General features: G+C 42.4%; 1 protein-coding gene across 1 annotated transcript in view; it reads right to left on the bottom strand.

The window, feature by feature from the left end:
• Positions 1–16,974: 16,974 nt before the first annotated feature.
• The window catches only part of HINT3 (histidine triad nucleotide binding protein 3), a 129,046-nt gene continuing 122,684 nt past the window's right edge, over positions 16,975–23,336 (bottom strand). The window contains exon 5 of the mRNA XM_085611815.1: positions 16,975–21,189. Coding sequence (XP_085467941.1) covers positions 21,142–21,189 — 48 coding nt within the window. The 3' untranslated portion in view covers positions 16,975–21,141. The remainder of the gene's footprint in view (positions 21,190–23,336) is intronic.

Genomic DNA, 23,336 nt, shown 5'->3' with positions numbered 1-23,336 from the left:
TTACTGCTGCCTTACAGCGTTCTCAGGCAGTCTCGCTCGAGGCACCACGAGCTCCAGCACCCGCACCCGCCTCTCTCTCGGGCGGCAAATTGAAAAATAATCAGCCAGTCTCCAACAGCTCCAACAGCCCAGCACTCCACTGGCAGCGGTAACACCCCTCTTCCAAACCACAGCGCGATCTCCGCTTCCCGCTGCCACCGTCAATCCCGCTCTCATCTCCGGACAAGATAGATTTTTAAACGCGTCCCCACGCTGAGTTACACATGGGTTTCATTATGTTTCCTTCATACCCGCCACCGTAACCACAGCCGCAATTCCCGTTCTGCTCTGCTCTACGCTGCTCTCCTCTCTGAAATGCCCGCAGCACACCTCTCAGTTCACCCGCGACCAGCCGCTAGCCAGCCGCCATGTTTTCCCTCAAACTCTGTCCTTGAGCATTTGCTTTTGGCAGACCTTGTAGGGGCTCAGATATGGTGGTTAGGTGGGACACAAATCAGCCATTATATGTGGCCTTGCCAAAGACACTCCTCATACCCATGGTGCTTTGGGGAGCAGGAGCCTATCGTATTGCCTCTTTTGTGTGGAGGTCTATCATCAGGCCGTCTTTTGAGAAAATGTATCAGTAGAATTGTATCAGATTCCCAAAAAACTGACATCTGATGTGCAGGAGGTGGGTGGTATGCCGTTAAAGAGCGACTTTGGAGGTAGCAGCTGCGGATTCTAGGTGGGTCCCCCGCAACACTGGAGGTGCAACGGAGGGACACAGGACACGACAGGCTGCAATTGGGCTCTGGTGGATGTGCACCACGTTGGATTATTAGTTATTAAGAATTGTGTAATTCAGCGATTGTGTACCACAACTGCTATTTGTAAATTAGTCACTGAACCTCCAACTATACACCAGTGATTACCACACTCACTTGTAGTTGTAAACGGCCTAGAGTCTGATAAAATGCAGTATTTGACTTGACCCGTGCCCACTTGGATCAAAAAGGGCTTTTAACCAAGAAAAAAGCCTAGACAGAGATCATGGTTGTGAGTGGACCCTAGTGTAACGCACCTCCCGCAGAAAGGCCCCTCGGTAAGGAGTCCTTACATCCAACGTCCTCACAGTAAAATCCTGAAATCTTGATTTGATACTGCACTTTCTTTTGTCCCACACGTCAATGCAGTGGTCAAAGGCATCACATCAACTTGAAAGTTTCCGTACTCTGGGAAATCACTCCACTTCTTCAAAACAATTACAAAGTAGAGCTTCCGCAAGCCCTGAAGATGGCACCTTGGACTGTTCTAAAATAGTTGACTTCAAGTTCACAGATAAAGTAATCTATTAAATCATCTAAACCAATTAAATAATCTAAACCAATTAAGTCATCCAAACCAAGAGGATGGAATGTGCCTAAACTTGAAACGCACAATCACAGAAAAACAGTGTTAAAACACTCCTCTGACTACCAGTGCATCTGAAACTCTGGGTCAAAGTTCCATTCATGATACAATATTTACAGGAGGTAGTGGTGGTATATCAGGTAGCACATCAATTCTAAAAGATATAACTGGTTTATTTTCAATATGTTCACTAGTGATGGTGCCTCTCAAGGTAACCAGAAAACGACACCCCACTACCACAGATGTCACCACTGAGAAATTCAAGCGAATTCCCTTGTTAAACTATACACATTAGTTGTACCTCGGCACTCTTAAATTCCATATTTCCATTCATGTATGGTAAAACATAACTCCTGATCCAAATTCAGTATAACAAACAACAAATAGTCTTCAATCATACAAACATAAGCCTTGAAGAAGTTACGTTTGTTACGAAACACATGCCTGCTGCCATCTTCAAACACCAACTAAGAAGGTTCAAGAATGAGATCCCTATGTGTTGAATTTTAAACAGTAGCACAGGATATGAAATTATTTCTGTCATAAGTCTATTTGTACACTGTATATTTGAATACGTCGTCTACTATGAAAGACCGTCAATAAGAAATAAATAGGAGTTCCTCTTTTGCATAATTGACTTTCTGCTGCTGTAAAATCTTTATTTCGGAATAATAGCCATAAAAGAAGAACATATATAAAATAAACCCCAAAACTAGTTATAATATTAAAAACAGTTAAAATGTGGAAAAGAAACTGTACATCCAGATTAACGATTTATGCAGTTTTCAGTAGTAATCGTCGCTTAAACCACATAACAGCCAGGAATTTTGAAACAGCAAATACAGTAGATCTCGTCACATCTGATTTGAGTATTCGGAATGCATTCATGCAATGAGCGAACCCCAGATTTTTACACAAAGGTACGAGCCAATACCTTCTAGGCTTACTATAAGCCAGGCAAAAAAATAAAACATGAAGCTCATTTTCATTATCACAATTGCAACCGGGACAATTCATTGGAGAAGAGGTAGACCACCTGGTCGTAAATGCTCTAAGCGGTATGGTTCCATATCTCCATTGCAGATACAGTTTCCTGGCTAAAATGGGGTAGATGTAATTTAAAAAAAGTTCAAAATATATATACATGTTTAATCTTTAAAAAAGATTCTGTGAGAGTGCCCACCTCTTGATTATGGAGGAGAGAATCCAACTTACTATCATACAACAATCTAGAGAGGTGTTTGCGAGAGATCGCGTTACAACTATTCAAAGGGTCGTACCATAAGGCGGGTATGCCCAACCTACCACATTCGCTCTTAACATACATAAGCCAGGGTATTTTCCATATCTTAGGCATACATAGTTTTTCTGCCAATTCCAGCCTGTAATTTGATAACTCAGGAGTTGACTTTCTCAAATTGTCTTTTTCCTGTGAGTTGTTATACTGAATTTGGATCAGGAGTTATGTTTTACCATACATGATTGGAAATATGGACTTTAAGAGTGTCGAGGTACAACTAATGTGTATAGTTTTTCATTCACGATACCCAATAATACCTGCAAAACCCCACTACACACCCAACAGAATCATACACTCAATAACAGCCCCTCCAATTTCTAAATGAGCCTTGAAATAGACCAAACATGGAAGGACATTGGGAGTTTATGGACCCGCAGTAGTGCAATTCATCTTGTTGAAGTCCTAGAGTAGAAACAAATTACATTAGTTCCAGTAAATCTCTGAGCTGATGTAGATTACTTGTAATTAAAATCCAGATATCTGCACTTAGTAACTGAAAAATATTGGTCGGGGAACTACCCTTCACTAAATGGACTCTTCTCTCTTCTCAACACAAACTCTGGCCATAGTTGCCTAACTAATCTAAATATGACATACTGCTCTACAAAATGTATTGATAAATACAGAAATGCGAGAACATAAATAAATGATACATAAATAAGTAAATAGAGATTTCTGAAAACGTTACATTCTAGGGAGCTGAGAGTTGGGTGACTGCATTCCTCGCGGACAATGCACTTAGAGGAGCAGTCATATTCCAAGCACAGATGTGCAGATTGGAAAATACCTCTTGTCAAAATAACCTATCATCAAAAAAATTCCCTCGCCTCTTCATTTCTTGACTGGTACCAAAAAAAGAACAGCATATGATATTGGGTTTACTTACTTTAAGAATAAGCGATTAGGAAAGAGCACATGATACTAGGTTGATGCATAATGTCACCTTCCTGAAACCAGATCAAAATCGTAGAGCGGTAAGTACTACGTCAGAAGAGAAGTCATTTAGGGACTATAAATTGCGAGAGGGTCCACCTTTATTTTGCTTTTCCAAGTTTTTCTTTCATTATTAAATATTATCGGGATGTACCCGGACGTAAAGGGCTTCTGTGTGAGATAAGTAAAAGTAAATTGTGCATACTGGCCTACAGCACACTCCACACCGTAGAATTGCTCCCTCTCCCATGAACTTGCAGCCACATTCTGTTCCTGGCTATTGGCCCCTTAGACACTCCCTGTCCTCGTGCACACTCCCTGTAAAGTGTCCAGCTCTGCACCCCACTCCCACTGTACCCTGCTTGTACTATGCCCCCGACTTAGCGTTCGCACTCTGCCATCTCGCTATTGCTCCGAATCCAGCTTCTGCTCTGTGCCCTGTTTGTGTTTAATGTCATGCTCACCTATCAGCTCCTGCTCTTGGTTTGTTCTCTTGTCACTCTGTAGTTAGTTTAAGGTTTCTCACACTTCTATCCCGGTCCCACTACAGTTCAGTCTCCTCTCATTGCTGATCATCAGAGCTGGAATTTTGGGAAAAATAAATCTGAGAACCCTCAATTAGAAAGCCCGCGGAGACGGGATCGAAAGGGGCAGGTTAGCAAGGAGGCAGAGTCATGTATGGCACAGTGAGAAGGGGTGCTTTAAGTGACTACCACCCTAATGACAACTAGCCTAATGTCGAAGGTCTGTATGTAGTATGTATGTATGTGTATATATATATATATATATATATATATATATATATATATATATATATATCTATCATTATAAACTCTGCATCAAAATAAATTGACAAGTATAGCTGCTATATTAAATCTGTACCCAAGGACCACATTTGACAAACGCCATATAGTTCCAAGTTGCCACTAAGACTATCAAAAACCATAAGGTAAATTTACAAAGAAAGTACACAATGCAGTGCAGAAATCAAAGTTGTGTGAAAGGGAGAGAGCAAAACAGAGCCATATTGACTAAGAAATTATGCTTCTTTTCTTTCTTCCTGCACTGGTACATTTTACGCTGCCTTTTGCCAACACACATGCTCTTCAACAATAATGGGATTTAAATAATAAAAACCCTGAAATTAAATTCAATGTTCTTGTAGATTATATGTTATAAAGCCTTGTAGGGGGTCTGCAGCGCAAAGCAAATGCAGCTACACTACAATACTTAACTTGAAATCTTTACTATAACCTTGACTACTATAGTTAGACATCAAATGTTTACAAAAGACATACATCCACATAAATACAGATGCAAACGACCAAAAGCAAAATAAAATAAACAAGCATTTGCAATGCAATAAGTCTCGCATTTATGAGAGTTTGAGCTATTGACATTGTAAATGACAATACCTACTATTTGTGTGTGTTTTTTTAAAACAGATAAGTAAAAGACACTGGCATTTACAAATGCATGCTATAAAAATTTAAAAAAGCGTTAGGAGAGAGCGTGTCCTGCCTGCAACAGGCAGGACAAAGCCATTTGAGAAAATAGTGCTCGAGGCTGTAATTAAAGCCTACTGATTAATAACACACGTAACAGGGGGGTGTCGCCATTGGAGGTTACAAAATGAGACAAAGTGGTACCAAGGAGGGACTACTAAGCCTTTTGACCAATGAAAAGCCAAAGTTTACAGTGGACAATGACACAAGCCAATCAAATATGTGGGCGGAGAGTGGGAAGAGCTTCAAGCCCCTACCTCAATACAGCATGCCTTACAGAGCCGTGCATGCGCCGCCCAGGCTCGACCTAAAAAAATAATTATTAAAAAAAAACACACGTACAGGCAAACATCAGTTTATCCCCTGGTAGTTTAACTGATAAGATGCCTCATTGTTCCTGTAATCGGCTCCTCCATTTTGACATTAGTTAATTTTGGCCCCTGCTGCTCCAAACCACCGTTGAACCTGTTAAAAAGGAATGACTTGTCCATGAACTATGCAGCCCCAGCAAGCTGTGAGGAATGATCTAGCTGAGTAAGGACTTGAACAAAAGATATTAATTATCTGACGTTGTGTCACTATTTCTGAACAATGCTGTACTTTGCGCTCTTGTCACGCACTTATAATCTATCAGCAGACTTTGTCATCTCCGCATAATGCTGTATGAAGCTGCTGATGTCTGATTCTGCTGCAAACAAAGACTCACTGTTGTGTCCTCTCAACTTTGCTAGAAGTGCCTAAATACTGCCCATATAAAAGTGCGATGAAATCCACAATGTCCGTGCCATGACATGGTCTCTGAGGCAATGTTAGTCTGTCAGGTATATCAGCAGTGCTCAGCTCTACCAGTAGTGAATTTACCTTTAAAAAGGTGGAGTATAATAATCTGGGAGGAAGGGGTGGACAAGTCACATAATGTAGGATTGCTCTGACGTTATAGAAATATAATACTGAATAAGAAAATCACTGAAGGCAGATGTTATGTGTGCAATGATATCAGTGTCGGCTGATGATCTTTGAAAGTGGTGAGTTGTAACTCTTGTCTACAAACGAAACAAGTGTGCTCCAGTCTCTCAGGGAGATTTAGGTGGACTGATGGATTTAGTACTCCCCAGAAAAAATATTGTCCCTCACAATAAAAAGTTGCTTACCTTCGGTAACACTCTTTATGGCAAATACCCTAGCTACTTGCTGATTCATCACCTTCTTTTGAATATTCCAGGCATCACTCAGAATACAGACTCTTCAATAGCTCACCTAATGCCAGCAGGAGGCGCTAGCTCTCTTTTCGGCGCCATACATAGTTTCCCTATGACATCACTGGAGCCATAAAAAATACCTATTGGTGTTCTGACACCAGTTTCCAAACAATTATTTTATGCACACTCAAGGTAGATGGATGAAACTAACATTGGGAAGAAAGGTGCAGTGTTTTGTGATATGATGGGACCACATTAAGAAGATTTGTGGGATAAACAGCCATGCAACGGAGAGGAGGGTGGGTAGGTAAAGAATCTGCAGGTGGATAGAATATCCATCAGAAAGAGCGTTACCAAAGGTGAATAACTTTTTTTGGGGGGGGGGATGGATACTTCGATCTGCAGATATCTCATCATTTCAATAGATTGCCCCTAGCAGTCTCTAACCACGGGGTGGGTGCATGGATGTTCATACCAAAATATCCTGCAGTACTGAGCATGCATAGTGTCCTTCCCTCGTACCTTCTGCGTCCAAACAGTAATGCTTTAAAAAGTGTGGAGCGAAGCCAAGGTTGCCGCTTTACAGATGCCTGCTACTGGCACTCCTCTCGCCAGTGCAGTAGTAGAGGACTTCGTTCTGGTGGAATGAGCTTGAATACTTTCTGGTGGCTCTGTGCACCAGAGCATACCACATCTTGATTCAGATGATTATTCATCTTGAATTGGTCTCATTATGCACTGCCTTGCCTTTCATATTCCCCACAGAGCCCACAAAGAGCTGGTCATCCAGTTTGAACTTGCGTGACCAATTCAAAACCGACTACTCTTTTAAATTCTAGACAATGAAGTCACTCAGATGTGAAGGAGGGAAGACAGTTGGCAGGGTGATGGATTGGCCTAGTTGGAAAGGAGTAGCCACCTTTGACAGGAAGGCAGCCCTGGTTCTTAACACCAATTTGTCAGGAAGGAACTAGGTGAAAGGGGGTTTGACACTCAAAGCTTTCAATTCGCTAGCACATTTAGCTGACTTTATAGCGATCAGAAAGACTGTCTTAAACGTGAGCAAAATTAGATGTTGGTAACCAGTAAAAGTGCCAAATGAACACCCCTGATGGGCTAGTAAGAGGTTAAGATGTTAGACGGATAGGTCTGAGGAGGGTCTAATAAGTTGACTACAGAGCACTTGACAAATTTGTTCCATCTGCCTAAATATACTCTTGGTAGGATGTTTGCAGGCACATAAAATCATATCCACCACTTCAGGGGGCAAGAAATGAAATCTCAGGTTGTCCCGCTCAATCTCCAGGCATGTAGGTGGAGGCTCTGGTGGCAGACGTGTAGAACTTGCTCATGCGACTGCAAGTGGATGTCTACCTTGCTAGGTAGATGGAGAGGAGGACACAGGGAGAGGTGAATGAGGTCCACATAACTTTGTGGCTAATCCAGATTACTTAGGCCCAGTCGAGGCAGATTTTCCTCAGAACTTGAGAAGTCAAGGGTATGAAGGAAATGTGTAATGAAGTTACAGGCTTAACTTCAATAGAAACACGTCCCCAATGCCCCCTGTTATCTGGAGGGCACAGAACTTCTGGCAGGGAGTGTTTTCGTGATTGGCAAACAGGTCAATCTGAAGACCCCCCCAGAGCCAGAATATGCCCTGGACAACCTCCAGATGAAAACACCACTTGTACACGGCAAGATGACGCCAACTGAGACTATTGGATCGCACATGGAGTACTACGGCCTGGTGATACATCAACAGGGAGATCTGATGGTCCTGAGCACAGGACCAGAGCTTCTTGACAGAGTAATTGCAATCCTACACCCCCCCCCCCGTTTGTTGATGTACCATATCACGGTTGTGTAGTCAGTCAAGATCTGAATAGACTGGGAAGGGAGGAAGACCTTAAGTCCCAGACATTTCACATGTAATCTCAACACATTGATATCCAATATCTTTTGTTCTGGATACCGGATGCACCCTCCATCTAAAGTGGAGGCATCCGTGATAACTGTTGTCACCAGAGGAGAAGGTTGAACAGATTTCCTTGAGAGAAGGGGCCATTCACACTCCACCACTGTCCACTGTCCGCAACGGTGTCTCTGGAGATTTTGATACAAGCTTGAAGATCTCCACCTTGTTGGAACCACTGCCTGTGGAGACACCACTGGAAGGCCCTCATGTCCCAGCATTCATGAGTGACCAAAAAAATGCAGCAGGATAACAGACTGAGCAGGCGTAAGACCATCAGAACTGGAGTGATGATTCCATTGTGAAACATCAGAATGATAGCCTGAATGTTGCGAACCCTCTGAAGAGGGAAGGATTCATTCACTGGTTTCCAGTACTGCCTCCATAAACAGGATGTGCTGAGAAAGCATCAGGTGAGAGTTGGGATTGTTGATGGAAAAGCCCAGATTGAACAGCAACTTGGATGTCTTGTGGAAATGGTGGCACTCCCTCTCTGGCAAGCTGGCATTTAGGAGCTAGTCGTCCAGGTAAGGAAATATCAGGAATCCTTGTCATCTGAGATGGGTCACAACCACTGCCATCACCTTAATTAAGACTGGAGAGGGGATAGTGAGGCCTATTGCCAGAACCGCAAACTGGCAGGGCTCAGATCCAACCACGAAGAGTAGATACTTCCTGTGCAACAGTGAGATAGAGATATGGAACTAAGCATCTTGCAGATCAACAGACACCATCCAGTAGTCTACTTCCAGTGCTAGCAGAATCTGAGCTAGGGACAGTATTTTGAATTTTTCCTTTTTTGAGGAACCAGTTCAGAACCCTAAGGTCTAGGATCGGATGGGGACAGCTATCCTTTTAGAAACTTGGAAAGACTAGAAGTAACATCCCTGGCCCTCCGCCTGTTCTAGAACCAACGCCCTTTACTTCTTACTGTAGGACATTTAAATGGCCTGGCAGGGGTGTGTATGAGTCGGTAGAGATGAATGGGGTGATTCGGTTGGCAAGGTAGGGCATACCCAACCCCTTTTCCACAGTTTGAAAGACCCAAAGGTCTGAAGTGATGATCCTCCAAACATGGATACCTATCCCCAACTGTCCAAGTGTGTTCAGACAAGGGGAAAGTAGGGCTGCTTCCCTTTGGTGGACGGAAGCAAAAGAAGAGGAGGGAAGAAGGTAGTGGGCTTGATCTTTATTTGCCTTGTCTTCTGTATTGTTTGTAGAGGGGTTCACCTGGTGTTGCTGCTGGGTGGATTGTTATCGCAACCAAAAGGAGTATCCCGTGCTGGAGCCTCAAAACGTCTGAAACTATTGATAGTTTCTGGTTTGAGTTTAGAGATGTGGCCTTGGCCTTTTTGTTCTTGAACCTCTCTAATTCAGAGTCGGCGTTTGCACCAAAGAGGTGGGAGCCTTCTAAAAGGAGGTCTATCAAAGTTGTTTTATACCCTGAGAGAAACCAGAATTATGTAGCTAGGCAAAGTTACGGAGAGAGATGGATGTCCCTTTGGCCGTCACATCCATCTGAATCAATCGAGTTTCTGCCTGGATTCACTGCGGCCTGACCATCTCCTATTAATAAATGCCTTTGTATATCATTCTTCAGGTTGGGAATAATTGTTTGTCTTGAGCCCCAGAGACCATTGACACCTCTGCTAAGGATACAAGTGGTGTTAAGGGACATTAGAACCATGTTTCCTGCCAAAATCATATTGTTTGCAAATTGTTCCAGATTTTTGACTCCTTGTCAGATAGTGTGGGGAAGGGACCAGGTGTTAGCTTGGAGAAGCAAGGAGCTGGGGACTGATGCGACGAGAGGAAAGGAGGATCTCCCTGAGCTGTCTTGTAGTGTCAGACAATGGCTTTGGAAACCGCATTAGACATTGCCGGCTTCTCCCATACCTCTAGTATAGGCCGTGTTAGGGCCATATTGAAAGGGAAAAACGGTCACAACATATGGGAGATTGAATACAGTACCTCAGTAAGGAGATCTGATTTTCTCTCTGTGGACTGTAAATGAAGGTGTAACATGTCAACTGCCCTGCTAATGACAGAGCTTTAGGCGGTAACCTCTGGTGGGGGGATACCCATTGGCAATAAATGCTCTCACTCCAGGGAAATATCAATGCCACTGGCATCTTTGACGCCTGCAAAGTTGGGGTTCAGTATCAATTATCCATTTATGTCATATTCTGCATTGGGATCCTCATGTGGATCCATTCATCAAAAGAAAAAACTGCTCTCCTCCATTAATGCTTGGGTCTCTCTAATGGAGCAATAGATTGGATCGGCAGGTTCTTCAGTGGAAGAGACTCGGTCGAGTGAGCTGCGGCACCTCTTGAGTCAAAGACAGTTGTTGTGGGGAAGGAGGAGGAGTTGGCAGCTGTGCTGGTGAAATTGTCTTTGGCACCTGCAGCATCCTTCGAGGCGTCAGAAAATCCATTTGCGGTGCCGGAGAGGTGTTGGGGTTGAGGTGTTGGGGTCTAGCGACGAAGTCGGGATGCTTAGTGGAGGTTATTCTCAGTGTCAACCCTGATGGCTGGAATCATGGCATCTGAGTCATTGACCATGAAACTGGGGGCAACAGTAGAAAAGGCTTGGAGGGCACTGAGTGCTAGGACACCGGTAACCCTCCATATGAGAGAGCCATCATACTAATGAGGCAAGCAGACATTCTAGAGAAGATCATGGAGCTACTAAAGATGATAAATATGGCATTCATCCAAGGGTCTGTCCCACTAGTCGGAAACTCTGGGTAAGTCTGACCGGCCTGGGGACATGGCTGGGTGCTGCAGACTGCGGCGACTTCAGAACTGGAGCCAGCTCAGATGCGCAACAGACTCCACAGTTTCCATGGGTTCATCCATCAGTTCTCGGTCCAAAGCTGGACAGGGCGAAGTTGGGGTTCTTTGAGACTTACTTCTCAATGTGAGATGACAAGACTTATGCCTCCTCTTCTTTTTGTGTTTTTTTTAGCCGAGTTCTGACTAAGGCAGCAACTTTCTTGATTTGAGACACCCTTGTCGTTCTGCTAGTGTTCTGGCCATAAACATCTTGGCTTCCTGCTTCTTGATTCCCTTTGGATGCATTTGATGACAGGACTCGCAGACTTTCACTTTGTGTTTAGATCCCAGGCACCACAAGCAGATGTCGTAGGGACCTGTGATCAACATTTGGGCATTGCAGTCTACATTGTTTAAGTCTCACCACTTGGTTGGTGACATCGTGAGGAAAGAGCACCTAAAGATGTTATATATTTGAAGAATACATTGACTTGTTCAAGAGAATGTAGAGTGCTTTGGAATGTGTCAATGGCAAGGAAAAAGGGGAACAGACGTCAGCACGCTAATGGGGAGCTTTATCACTCCAGTGATGTCATAAGGACGCCCACGTACTGTGCCCAAGTGGATCCAGCAGCTCCAATAGTGTGGGAGAGCTATTGAAGAGTGTCTGGATTCAGACATGTGCCTCGCATATCCAAAAGAAAGGTGAGGATTCAGCAGGTAGAAGTATCCATCAGAATAAAAGGAATCACAAACAATTCCTAGCAGCACACACACACCTGAGACTTTTTTCTGTAACTTACCATCAGTTGAGTGCTTATTTAGTCCAGGCATGTGCAATGCTGTGTGATTTTAAGCAGCCTGTCCACACAGTTGAACTTGCTTATAGAGAAAGAAGGCTGGTCTCCACAAAGCCAATTGGACTTGGGCAAAATGAGTTATTTGCCAAACAGCCTGGCTAGCAGACTCTGCCAAAGCACTACTGCCCATTTAAAATACTTTATCCTTCAAGGAAGTTCACTTATTTCAAATGAACAGTTCCTTCGACACCAAGCTGTCTGTAAGCGTTTCACATTAGAGACAAAAAAAGTTAAGATTGACTGTCAAATCACACTGCTGCATCTCTGTATTTTTCTGACAAACATTTAGAAAACTTTGGGATTTATTTTATTTTCTATGTATTTAAAAATGTACTGATTATATCAGGTGATTTATTACGTGGCGTGAGTATTATATGTCAACAAGGTGCTGTACACACAGCCTTTGCAAGAGAGACTCTTATGAAGGAACTAGGCAGTGCTGATAGCTCGCAAGTGCCATGTTTTAGGATCGGCCTTCAACTTAGCTGCATGGTAGATGCCTCAGCCAGCAGAGTAAATCTTACATATACACAGACAGACAAGCAGGGAGAATACATAAACAGATATATGGACAGAGAAGACACACTAACGTAGTCACATGCTCAAACGTGGTCACACACATACACGCAGGAGTGCTCTATTCCACATAAAAATTTGAGATTTTTTTTTTTAACTTACCCTAACCTACAGCTTCAGCTTCTCCTTCACCATGGGAGCTTGTGCTCCATAGATCCTCTACCTGATTCGGTGTTCAGCCCCCTCATTGGCCAAGCAGCTCTGCTGAGGAGGCTTGGGAAAACTTGCACTACGCCACTGTAGAGGGGAAAACTGAAAGATGGAGCTTGCACAGTGTGTAAATCATGTGGCCCTGTGATGAAATATCCAGGCTGATACACTGGAGGCTTGAGATGTCAGCTTCCTACTGCACATCAGCCTCTTGCTTTTTTACCCCTTCCTCTACCAACTTATCCAAGGGTGCAGGGTTAGTGAGGCTTACTGTGACAATATAGGAAAGGGTGTGATAAGCTGATTGACAAGTAGCCCCACACACTGAGTTGCTTGTTTGCAAGAGACCTATCGGGGTTTACAAGAACTTTTAGGGGCTTACAACCTGGCAATTTTTTGCCTTTGGTTCGCTTTCGTCACTCGTTTTCTTGCTTCTTATTCAATGGGTTTGCCTTATTTATTTGAAAGGTTTTATAGAGCACGAACAAGATCCAAACGGGTATCAGAGCGCTGTACAAAGTAACCAACGTTAGCATGAGGTAACAGAACGAGTACAGTAAAATAAGGGAACATAAAAAGTACCTGAAACATGAAAAGTACATGGTGGTGCAAGGGGAAGACGAAATAACAAGTGATCAACAGGTAACTAGTAGGCGCAGTGAAGTTCTAGTGAAACAGTATGTCAAAAGGACAACAAAATACATTTTGAAATGCAATGTAAAATGATTGTCAAGTAGGAGAAGGAAGTGACTTGCAAATGGCATCAGGGCTATGCTGATGAACTTCATTCAGGAGTAGCCATTTGACATGTTTTTTAAATGAATCAGTCGAGGGGTTGGATCTGATCTCCAGCGGAATGACATTCCAAATTCTTGGAGCAAGCCCGGAGAAGGCACGGTTGTAAGATCTTTTTTTGTTGAATTTAGGAGGTTTCTGTAGTAGAGTATTAGAGCTTCTTAAGTTCTGACTAGAGCCGGACAGCTTACGTTTTTTTGCCAGGTAAAAGGGGGTGTTGTAGTGAATAGCTTTATGCGTCAGACATGCTATCTTGAAGCGGATCCTAGCTTCAATGGAAAGCCAATTAAGTTGAATTAAGTCAGGTGTGATATGATCCTGCTTTCTGGAGCCCTTGATGAGTCTGGCAGAGGCATTCAGAGTAGCTCTCAGCGGAGCTAACCTAGCCTTAGGAAGCCCAGCTAGAGTCACCAAACCATATTCCAATCGTGAGATAACTAGAGATTGGACTACTGACTGGATGTCCTCAGGAGGTAAGAAAGTCTTGATTTTCCCAAGAGTGTTGAGCTGATGACTGGCACTCCTAATGGTGGCACTGATGTGGGCTTGCATATTTAGGCATTTGTCCAGGGTGACGCCTAAAGAACTAGCAACTAGTCAACAATATGAGGGGTGCAGTTAAGTGCTGAAAGTTGTTTGCGTAGATGGCGAGTGATTACGGCGGGTAATCAGGAGAAATTCTGTTTTGAGGGTATTTAGTAACAGATTATTATGCGTTAGCCATTGTTGAGTTTTTGAAGCGCACCATTAAGAGTTTTTATGTCCTCTGGAGTTGAAATCTTCAAATAAAGTGGAGAGTCATCCGCGTGCATATGGTATTGAATGCTAGCGCAGTTCAGAATAACAGTTAGAGGTTCCATGAAGAGGTTGAAGAGCGTGGGTGAGTGCAGACCCTTGAGGTACTCCAATAGTGACCGGGGTACTAGCAGCAAGTGATTTGTTGACTTTGATTCTTTGGGTACGGTTATGTAGGAAAAAGGCGAACCAATTAAAGACGTGGCCAGATATCCCCATCCTATGTTGAAGAAGAGCAATCAAGTTATCATGTTTGATAGTGTCAAATGCAGAAGACAAGTCAAGAAGGATCAGAAGACAAGGAACATCTTGATCAAGAGATCTCAAGGCGTCATCAACAATGTGAGTTAGAGCGGTTTCTGTACTGTGCCCCCCTCTAAAGCCTGACTGGTGGAGGTCAAGAAGCTGAAATTTCTCGATGTGGTTGCAAAGCTGTGTGTGAATGCATTTCTCAAGCAATTTAGCTAAAGACATGATGCTGGTGATTGGACAGAAATTGTTGGGGTCCTTTATGTTGGGATTAGGCTTCTTGGGGATGGCGTGACTTGCCCCATCTTAAGGCAGACAGGAATCCTCCCCTGCAAGAGGGATTGTTGAATGATCTGGGTCCAGAGAGGGAGAATGGCCGAGTTGAGATCTTTGAGAAGCGTAGCAGGAAGTGGATCAATGAGATGGTTGGAGGGTTTAAGAGACGCCAAAGAATGTAACAGCTCCTCCCCATCCGGGAGCAGGAAAGAATTCCAAGAGGCATTGTTTTTGGGAGTGTACACTGTGGGGTAGAAAGTAGCAAACTGCCGAAGCAAGGGCGCTCATAGACCGCAAGTTAGGAGCAGCACGTTGTAGCTCCCATTCAATAATCCTAGACTTTTCTCAAAAATGCACTGAGAAGTCCTCCTCATTGGGACCGGGAGTCTTGTCCCAGCTTGCCAATCTTGTGTTTGTCCCTCAATTGGAGCATAGCCTCTTTACCATTGCTCATTGTTGCTGGCTTCTATCATTCCACTGCTCACTTTTATGGTTTACATCTTTTTCTTATTAATTTCAATTTGTCATAGCGATGTAACAAAGCATTGCCATGAGCAGAAATAGCGCCATTATGCAATACTAAGTAAACAAATAACGAATCCCGTAACTCCCCTCTCCCTATCGGAACCAGATGATATCGAGTGATATGGGTGATGTGATCATGCAAAATGTTTATTGCTTTCTAGTTGGTACTCTCAGAGGGTGAAGTAGTCATGATGTCTATCTGACAAAGATATTTAGGGCAGGCATGTTCTCTGTATTCAGATGTCAATAAAGTAATAAAAAGGTTGCCAGAGTTCAACATAGGAAGAGATCTGTGTTGAAAGTGTGAGGGTCCTCCTCTCCATTTTTAATATATACCAGAGGCTGGGGAGCCAGCCTTGATAAGTAGGTATCTAGTCATTGCGCCAATGTGTCAAAATATTCTGTATTGCGCCCCTAGGTCCAGGCTCATCATCCCCTACGTGATTTTAGAGGGAAAGTAAGGGGATTGGGAAGCCCCAAGGTCACGTAGGCCTGGAACCTAGGTTATTGGGTATGAAGGTGGGTATCACTTCATCCAGAATCTGAGATAAATACGTCAGTCCCAGACACTCCTATAGCAAGTGCAGTAGAGTTCCCAGGGAGCTGCACCCACAACAGCAATCAGGTTTACACTGCTCACTTTTAGGGAACTTTTTTGGGCTAAGCACTCCATGAGGGCATGTCTCCCAGCTTTCTCTTCCTCTCCCACATATGCTTCCTTCAAGTGCCTTTCCGCTCTGTGTTTCTCTCTCATGTACTTCTCTCCCAGCCCATCTCATGCTCTGTGTTGGCAATACCCACTAGCTTTACAAGTGTTTGTTCAAAATACAGAAGACTATACATTTTTGTTCGTAACACTTTTGATGATCTAATTTCACAAACAGAAATATTTCCTAAAAATTTAATGTTTTTCAATTTAAGCACACATTCATCTCATTTTGGATTTTTTCCTGAATATTGTTTAACAGAAAGCCACCACTAACACTGGTCACCATTAGTCTTCACCTTATGAAAAAATGCATGTGGCTATCTCTTATATACACATTTGAATGGGAGCATGCACTCTCATAAAGGCAGGGCCAGCATGGAAGAAGGGGGCATTTTAAATCTTGCCAAGGCCAGTACCCCACACTTCCTCATATGTACTTGCGGTATTAATATACAGTTCTCTTCCCCTTGACACCCACCCTTCTATGATTTGTTCAACTTCACCTTCAAGCGACACATTCACCAGTTTATTTCATTCAGTGATTAATGTCCAGGGCTCTCTCGAGTTTGTGCCTTGTGCTATGTAGAAGAGAGGGGACTGACGTTAACGTAGCCACACAAAGAGTCTCCTACCATACAGCCTGAATGTAGGCACCATTGGTGGATTATTCTAAGCAACATGTGATCACAAAACGTATGCTTGAGTTAGGAAATGTGCATGAAGGACACAAAGCACTGAGACTGTCCAGGTAAGTGGTATGCGTTGTGTAGTACACCTTAATAAACAAAGAAGACTGAAATTTGGTAAGTCGTGGACGTACTGCAACTCAAGAATCTGCCAAGGTATGGAATGAAACAGAACACCACCAATGATGATAATACTAGATCCTCCAAGTTGCAAGTAAATATTTAAAGACAATGAAAAATGAACGCAATAAGGAAAACAACATTTCTTAAAAAGTACATGTTTACAAATGAAATAATTTACTTTATTGATCTAATTATTTACATAACAAATAAGAATCAAATCTTTTAAACAGACAGTCTAGGAAACTAAACCATTCCTTACACAAAGTTATGCACTCGCATGTAGAAGGCTGTCTGAATGATTCAGGCTGATTGCAGCACTTACAGGGCACAAATAAAGACACACAATCAATGTTCCTTCAATTAACAATGCATGGCCCCTGGAAAACTTTACACTTTATCAGGAAAGGAAAAAATAGATCACAAAAAGAAGTGAATCAGAGTTCACCTCACTTTATCTAACCAGATGAGCCACTATGAGTTGGGTACAATTTCAAAATTGTATTGAGAAGTAAACTATTTGCATCCATGCAGTAGCAATGCACTTAGAATACACAATGTTAGAAGTTACATAAAATAGGTCATCAACACAGTCCTTTCCCTGAACGAGAGTGATACCCTTGAGAAGAAACTGTAATGAGGTTCATTCTGACCATGACATGTATAGAGAACATAATCCAACTTTGGAGTCCCCAAACACAGACTTAAACCTCATTTTATTACAAGACAGATGCTCATATTAGGTTGTCTCTTTTCTCACTGTTTAATTCTCAGCCATTTAAAGAACTACAATTCACGTAATTCTGCTTGACTAAGCAGGCCATGCCAATAAGTACACCAGTCAAACCCATGGTAAACATAGGACGGCTGACATGAACATCTCCTTTTCTTGACGAGATCTTACAACTCAAAATTTGTGAGTAAACTTAAATAGAAAAAATATCCTAGAAGTAGCCATATGTCCTTCTGTCCGTGACCAGAGTCCAACTGAGATGTCCATCCAAAGTCTGACTAGATGTCACCTTTGCGATAACTGACTCCTCCTGTTTAGCTTGCCACTTGATTAAATGAGACACACACTAAAAACAACCAGTATGTGACAACCTCAGCTTCAGGGTGGCATATTTAGAATAGTGGTATAATACTCGCTTTGTTGTCCCAAATAAAATCAGGACTCTCCTTCACAACTGGCAAGGAGAATCTGCAATTTTTCTACAAGAAGCTACAAGATAGCAGTGGCGGCTGGTGACATTTGAAAGTGGTATGCTCGCAAGCGAACCTGAACCACCTACGGAGGGGTAAACTTTTAAAAAAGAGTGGGCAAATGGTGCATTTTCAAGCAAATTTGAGAAAGCAGGAAGGTGACTGACAACCACATAACTTAAGTGCACAAATATTCTTTTCACATATGAACATCTCTAGAAACCTGTGTTTATTATACGGTTTGCAACAAGGGCTGCCTTAATTTACCACCAAAGATAGACAGTCAGAGTTCTCACTATAAATCTTTAACTTGCACCATGCACTGCTTCCCTATGGCCAAGACACAATGCCCTCTCCGAGCAGCTTTACCCTCACTTTGAACAGGCTTTTAGATCCCAGGACTAAGGAATTTACAGAGCTCACAGAAATATCGCAACCCTCACTTGTATCAGGCATTGGTATCCAAGGACTAAGAATGCCGCAGGGTGCTCAACCCTCTTGTACCGGCATGGAACACTCACCATGCATCTCTACCCTTACTTGCACCCTACACTGATATCAAAGGACTTGCATTTCCAGAGCCCTCAATGCTTCTGTCCAGATTATGCACAGCTATCTCCGGACTAAGAGAGCCACAGGACTCACAATACATTTCCACCTTCACTTGCCCCATGTGTTTCTATCCAAGTGAGATTCCAGAGTTCCTCCAATGCAGCCGAATACAGACCTGCGCTTTGCACAGATAAACATGATGCTTCTAAAACATGCACCCTCCCTTACTTCTACCCTGCATTTTTATGTCAATATTACTTCTACAGAAATCCTACAGCGCGGCTCTACTCGTGAAAATGGGCATGTATAGCCTTGCCTGCAACTTTCACAACAGCATTTTTACCCGCACTTGTACCTTGCACTGCTAAATCAGTATGGCACAGCGCTAGTGCAACTCCGGTTCCATCGATCTACACCATACACAGATCTCCCAGTAATACGTCCACACAGCTTGCCGTACATATCCATCCTCACTTGCACCCTCCCTGTGTTGCTATCGAAGTAAGACTTTGCAGAGGTCTCTTGAATGCATGGTCTAAACTTACACTACACACTGCTGTCCCAACAACAAGACCTCCACTCAGGGCCGACAAAACAGCCACTACCCACAACAGTGGGCAAGCCACTCCCCCCCCCTGCCCTCGAGCAGGACCGCCCACCGCCAACCAGGCACTTCTGCTTTCTCGCAGTGCGAGAAACAGAAACACAAATGGTGGTAGGCCTGGAGCAGCTAGTATGTGGAATGGAGTAGAGATCCAATTTCAGCAGATCTTGCTGGGGTTTTGAATTTCCTGGCATCATTGGCAGGGGGTTGGTAAACCAGTTGGGGGGGGGGGGGGGGGGAAACATCCTTTACTATGTAAATTTATTAAAGGTTTGAGACATACGAGTACTCTTAAACCCAGAGTCAACGGTGGGATGTTAATTTGTTGCTAAATATGTTTTGGGTGATAATAATGCTCTATCCTTTAAGTTGTTCTCTGTGATGTCTGTGCTTTGGATATTTCTGACATGACTTTTTCCCCTTAGGGCTGCACTTCAACATTAGGCGGCTACAAAGAATGTGTATACTTATGTGGTGTTACCACATTTCCCTTCACATCCACAACAGTGTGTGATGAGGTGTCTTAACCAATATGTAAATATCCCTACACATATGAGGACTACGGATACACAAATGTTCAAAGCTCTGTGTAGACTCTGCTCCAGTACCATCTACTACTATGTTGAGTAGATGGATAAGGGGGTTATGACATTGGTACACACTACTCGTTTTGGGGCTCATTCAGATAGGAAGTCTATGGCTTCTAAAGCTTTGTGGGCAGAAGGTAAGTTGGAGGTTATCCTTAAGTTTGTAGATTGGTCAAGGGTATCAACATTTAAGACATTTTACTATTAATCTATAGAACATGTGGCAATCCTAGTAGTTGATATGCTTAGAACATACATAATATGAGCCTCGGTCTTGTAATAAAATTGTAGACTCTCCCACCCAATTGTGAAGGAGAGTCCTGATTTTACTAAAGACAAGGTACTTATGCCACCCTGGAACTGAGGTTTACACATTTTTTTGGTTATTTGTTAGTGCCGGTCTCCACTAAAGAAGAGGCAAGCTGAACAGGAGAGTATGGAGTTCGGAAAGACAATATCTATTCAGACTTTGCATACACCTCTCAGATGAACACGGGGTATGGACAGGAGAACATATTATGGCTATTTATAGGATTTATTTACATTTTTATGATGTTTAAGTTTGCACACAGATTTACTAACTGTGAGAGCACATCATGAACAGAAGTGGTGTTCATGGAGGATGCCCAATATATACTGTGAACTTAACTGGTGTACTAACTGGTATATCCTATTTGGCTAAACATAATTATTGAAATTGCAGTTCTTTAAATGGCTGTGAAATAAACAGTAAGAAAAGAGACTGCTTAATGCTTGCCTTCTTGTCTTTAATATAACCCGGACACACTTCACAACTGGATAGGAGAAACTGCAATTTAATGGAGGTTGCAGAAAGGTACTGTGAAATATATCAATAACATGGTAGCCAATGGGGGGGCAGAGCGGTTCATAGTGTTATATCGTGAGCATTGTGGGCAGTGCAAATAAGGCCTGTCCCAGAGTAAATGAGAGCTGCTCTTTTTCACAATCAGTTTAAAAGCCATAACAGAAAAATATTTGCAAACAGTGCGGTGCTTGAAAAAAATGAATCCTTTCCCTCTCACCCTTTTGAATTGCATTGAAATTGATTCAAAAATAGATACATGCTCCGCAAATACTACTTCTATGTTCTAAACTCTGGTTTCATATTTCAATTCATGCTTTTTGATTTGCATTACATACATATTCATGTGCAGCGAGTTCATTTACTTTTCCCTCTCCAACCATTGCGATTTGTAAAGTTTTTTCAAAAAGGTAATCAAATAAGTGCTTTTAACATATCGCTAGATTCCTGACAAATGATTTTCTAGCAGACTGCGTGTAAAAAGTATGCTCATTATAAATAACATTGGTGAGAACAAACATGAATTCACTGTGACATACATCCGAATGTTTTCATTTCAACTAGCTGGTACTTCTGCCTGCAGTCTCTCAATTAGCTGATCAGCCTGCAGTGAAAAAAAGAGAAAGCAAAAATTACATTGCAGCTCAAGAAATAGGTAAATAGTTTTCACACCAAAGGGCGCCTCTGGAACACAGAAAGAAGTAATATTTAGCAAATTAACTTAATTTTTCTAAAAGTATTGTAAAGAAAACAGTACATTCAGATGCACTGCATTTAACACCAAGGCTAACAATCTACATGCGATGTTTAGCAACTGGTCATTTCTTTAAACGTCCGGTAATAGACTGTAAAATAGTGGAGCTTTTACAGGGGTAATAAGTAGGGGTGGGTGATAAATTCCGCTCCACTGGTGGAGTTTTGGCCATGCGTAATCCAGAGTTCTGGCCACATACCGCCAGCCACTACGTGGCAGAGTTTTTTTTCCCACGCAACTCTCCATCGGTAAGTTTGACAGTGGAGATTTGGTGTCCCCTAGCACAGTTTTCGGTTGTTAATAGAGCGTCTGGCGAGATTTCTCCAACGTGGGTGGACATGACCATTCACAGTCAGAAAGCTGCAGCTCAAGTAGAAAATGTACTTGAGCGGCAGCAATATCAACTTGAGAAGCAGGGCGCACCACATGGTGCCAATCGCGATGATTTTTTCGAGCTCCTGGTGCTGAAAATCAGCACGAGCGGTGCAACATGCCTAATTCCATTCGTTTTCGGAGCTCCGCAGAATCCCGCAGAGTTTTCATGTAACTGCAGAATAAAACTCAGCAAGTTCTACCCAGCGCTAGTGATCAGTAAAAATTGGGGAGTGGTCATGTATTAGATTCAGCTGCCACCAAGCAGGGGTCAAACTAGGGATTAGTGTAGCAGGAGCTGGAAGTACAGCTTGCATGCCAGATCTTTTGTGATTAGGAGGAGCCACTTGGAATGACTGCAGCTGGTCGAGCATAAGGCTTAAAAGAATAATTTGAAAATTACAGCACTTAGACCTAGACTCCTGTACATTGTTTAATTTTTTTTTTTTTTTTTTTAAATGCAAGATGCCTTCAGTGCCCACCCTGGATTTCAATCTGAAACATTAGCTGCAGCACTAGGAAAATGGGGTACAGTTTCTGCTAATGTAGCTCTTAAATTGCTATTAAACAATCAGACAGAAAGAGTACCTTTTAAAGGGCTACATTCAAAATTAAGTACAGTAAGAGAATTTCTTTGACAATTGGGCATTTTGCTGCTTTGCTAGGTCACAGCAAATAATGTACTTGAAATGGAAAGTAAAAATCAGGATCCAAGTCTCCGCATAAAGAACTCCTCTATATTGAATACGTGCCTCCTCCCCTTACGAAACTATAACTAGCACCTTCTCCATGCACTGCTGATACACTTTTACATTACATGACCATATACAATAATAGTATTTACAATAACACTTAGGACATCACATCATTTGTGAGAAAAGTGCATGGTAGAGTGGCGAGTTATAGATAAATGTAGTGTAGCTATCAAGTTGAATACACTGTGTATGGAGGTGCACGAGTTATAATAATTTTAAGGTGTTGCGTAAATTACATCTTAAAGGTATACTTTTAGAATTTTACCTTTTTTTGTAGTTTAAATTTGGTTTTTAGATAAAGAATAAATAGTTATAGTAATGTAACGGTGGTGCATATATTATAAATTAAAGGTACAACTAGAAGTGTAGAATCTGTTATGTTTGTGTAGTTAAAATCTGTTTTTTTTTATAGAAAGAATGAATTAAGTTTTCCTAACTATAACAAAGATTTAACATTTGTCTTTTTTCATTTAAATTCAATGTTTCTAAAAAAATATTTTTGAAATGGTAGAGTTTACTGTTGTGGAGTGTCATTAAGTGGAGTGTTGTATAATAGAGTGGAGGAGATTATCGTACAGTGTGATGTCAGAGTATAGTGCTGTAGAGTGGGGTGTGGTACAGTGGAGTGGAGTGGCGAACAGTGGAATAGCGTACACTGGAGTGGCGCACAGTGGAGTATTGCAGAGTTGAGTGGGGTAGAGTGGATTAGCATGCAGTGGAGTGGCGTGGAGTGGCATACAGTGGAGTGTTAAAGAGTGGTGTGAAATAGAGTGGAGGGAGTAGTGTATAGTGAAATAAAGTGTCAGAGTGCAGTAACTTGTTGTATAGTATAGTGGCGTTGAGTGCATTACAGTGGACAGGTATAGCGAA

The sequence above is a fragment of the Triturus cristatus genome, chromosome 6, assembly GCF_964204655.1.
Source record: "Triturus cristatus chromosome 6, aTriCri1.1, whole genome shotgun sequence".
Classification (NCBI taxonomy): Eukaryota; Metazoa; Chordata; class Amphibia; order Caudata; family Salamandridae; genus Triturus; species Triturus cristatus.
Note: the sequence above shows the minus strand (reverse complement) of the source record. Positions and strands in the feature narration are given on the sequence as shown.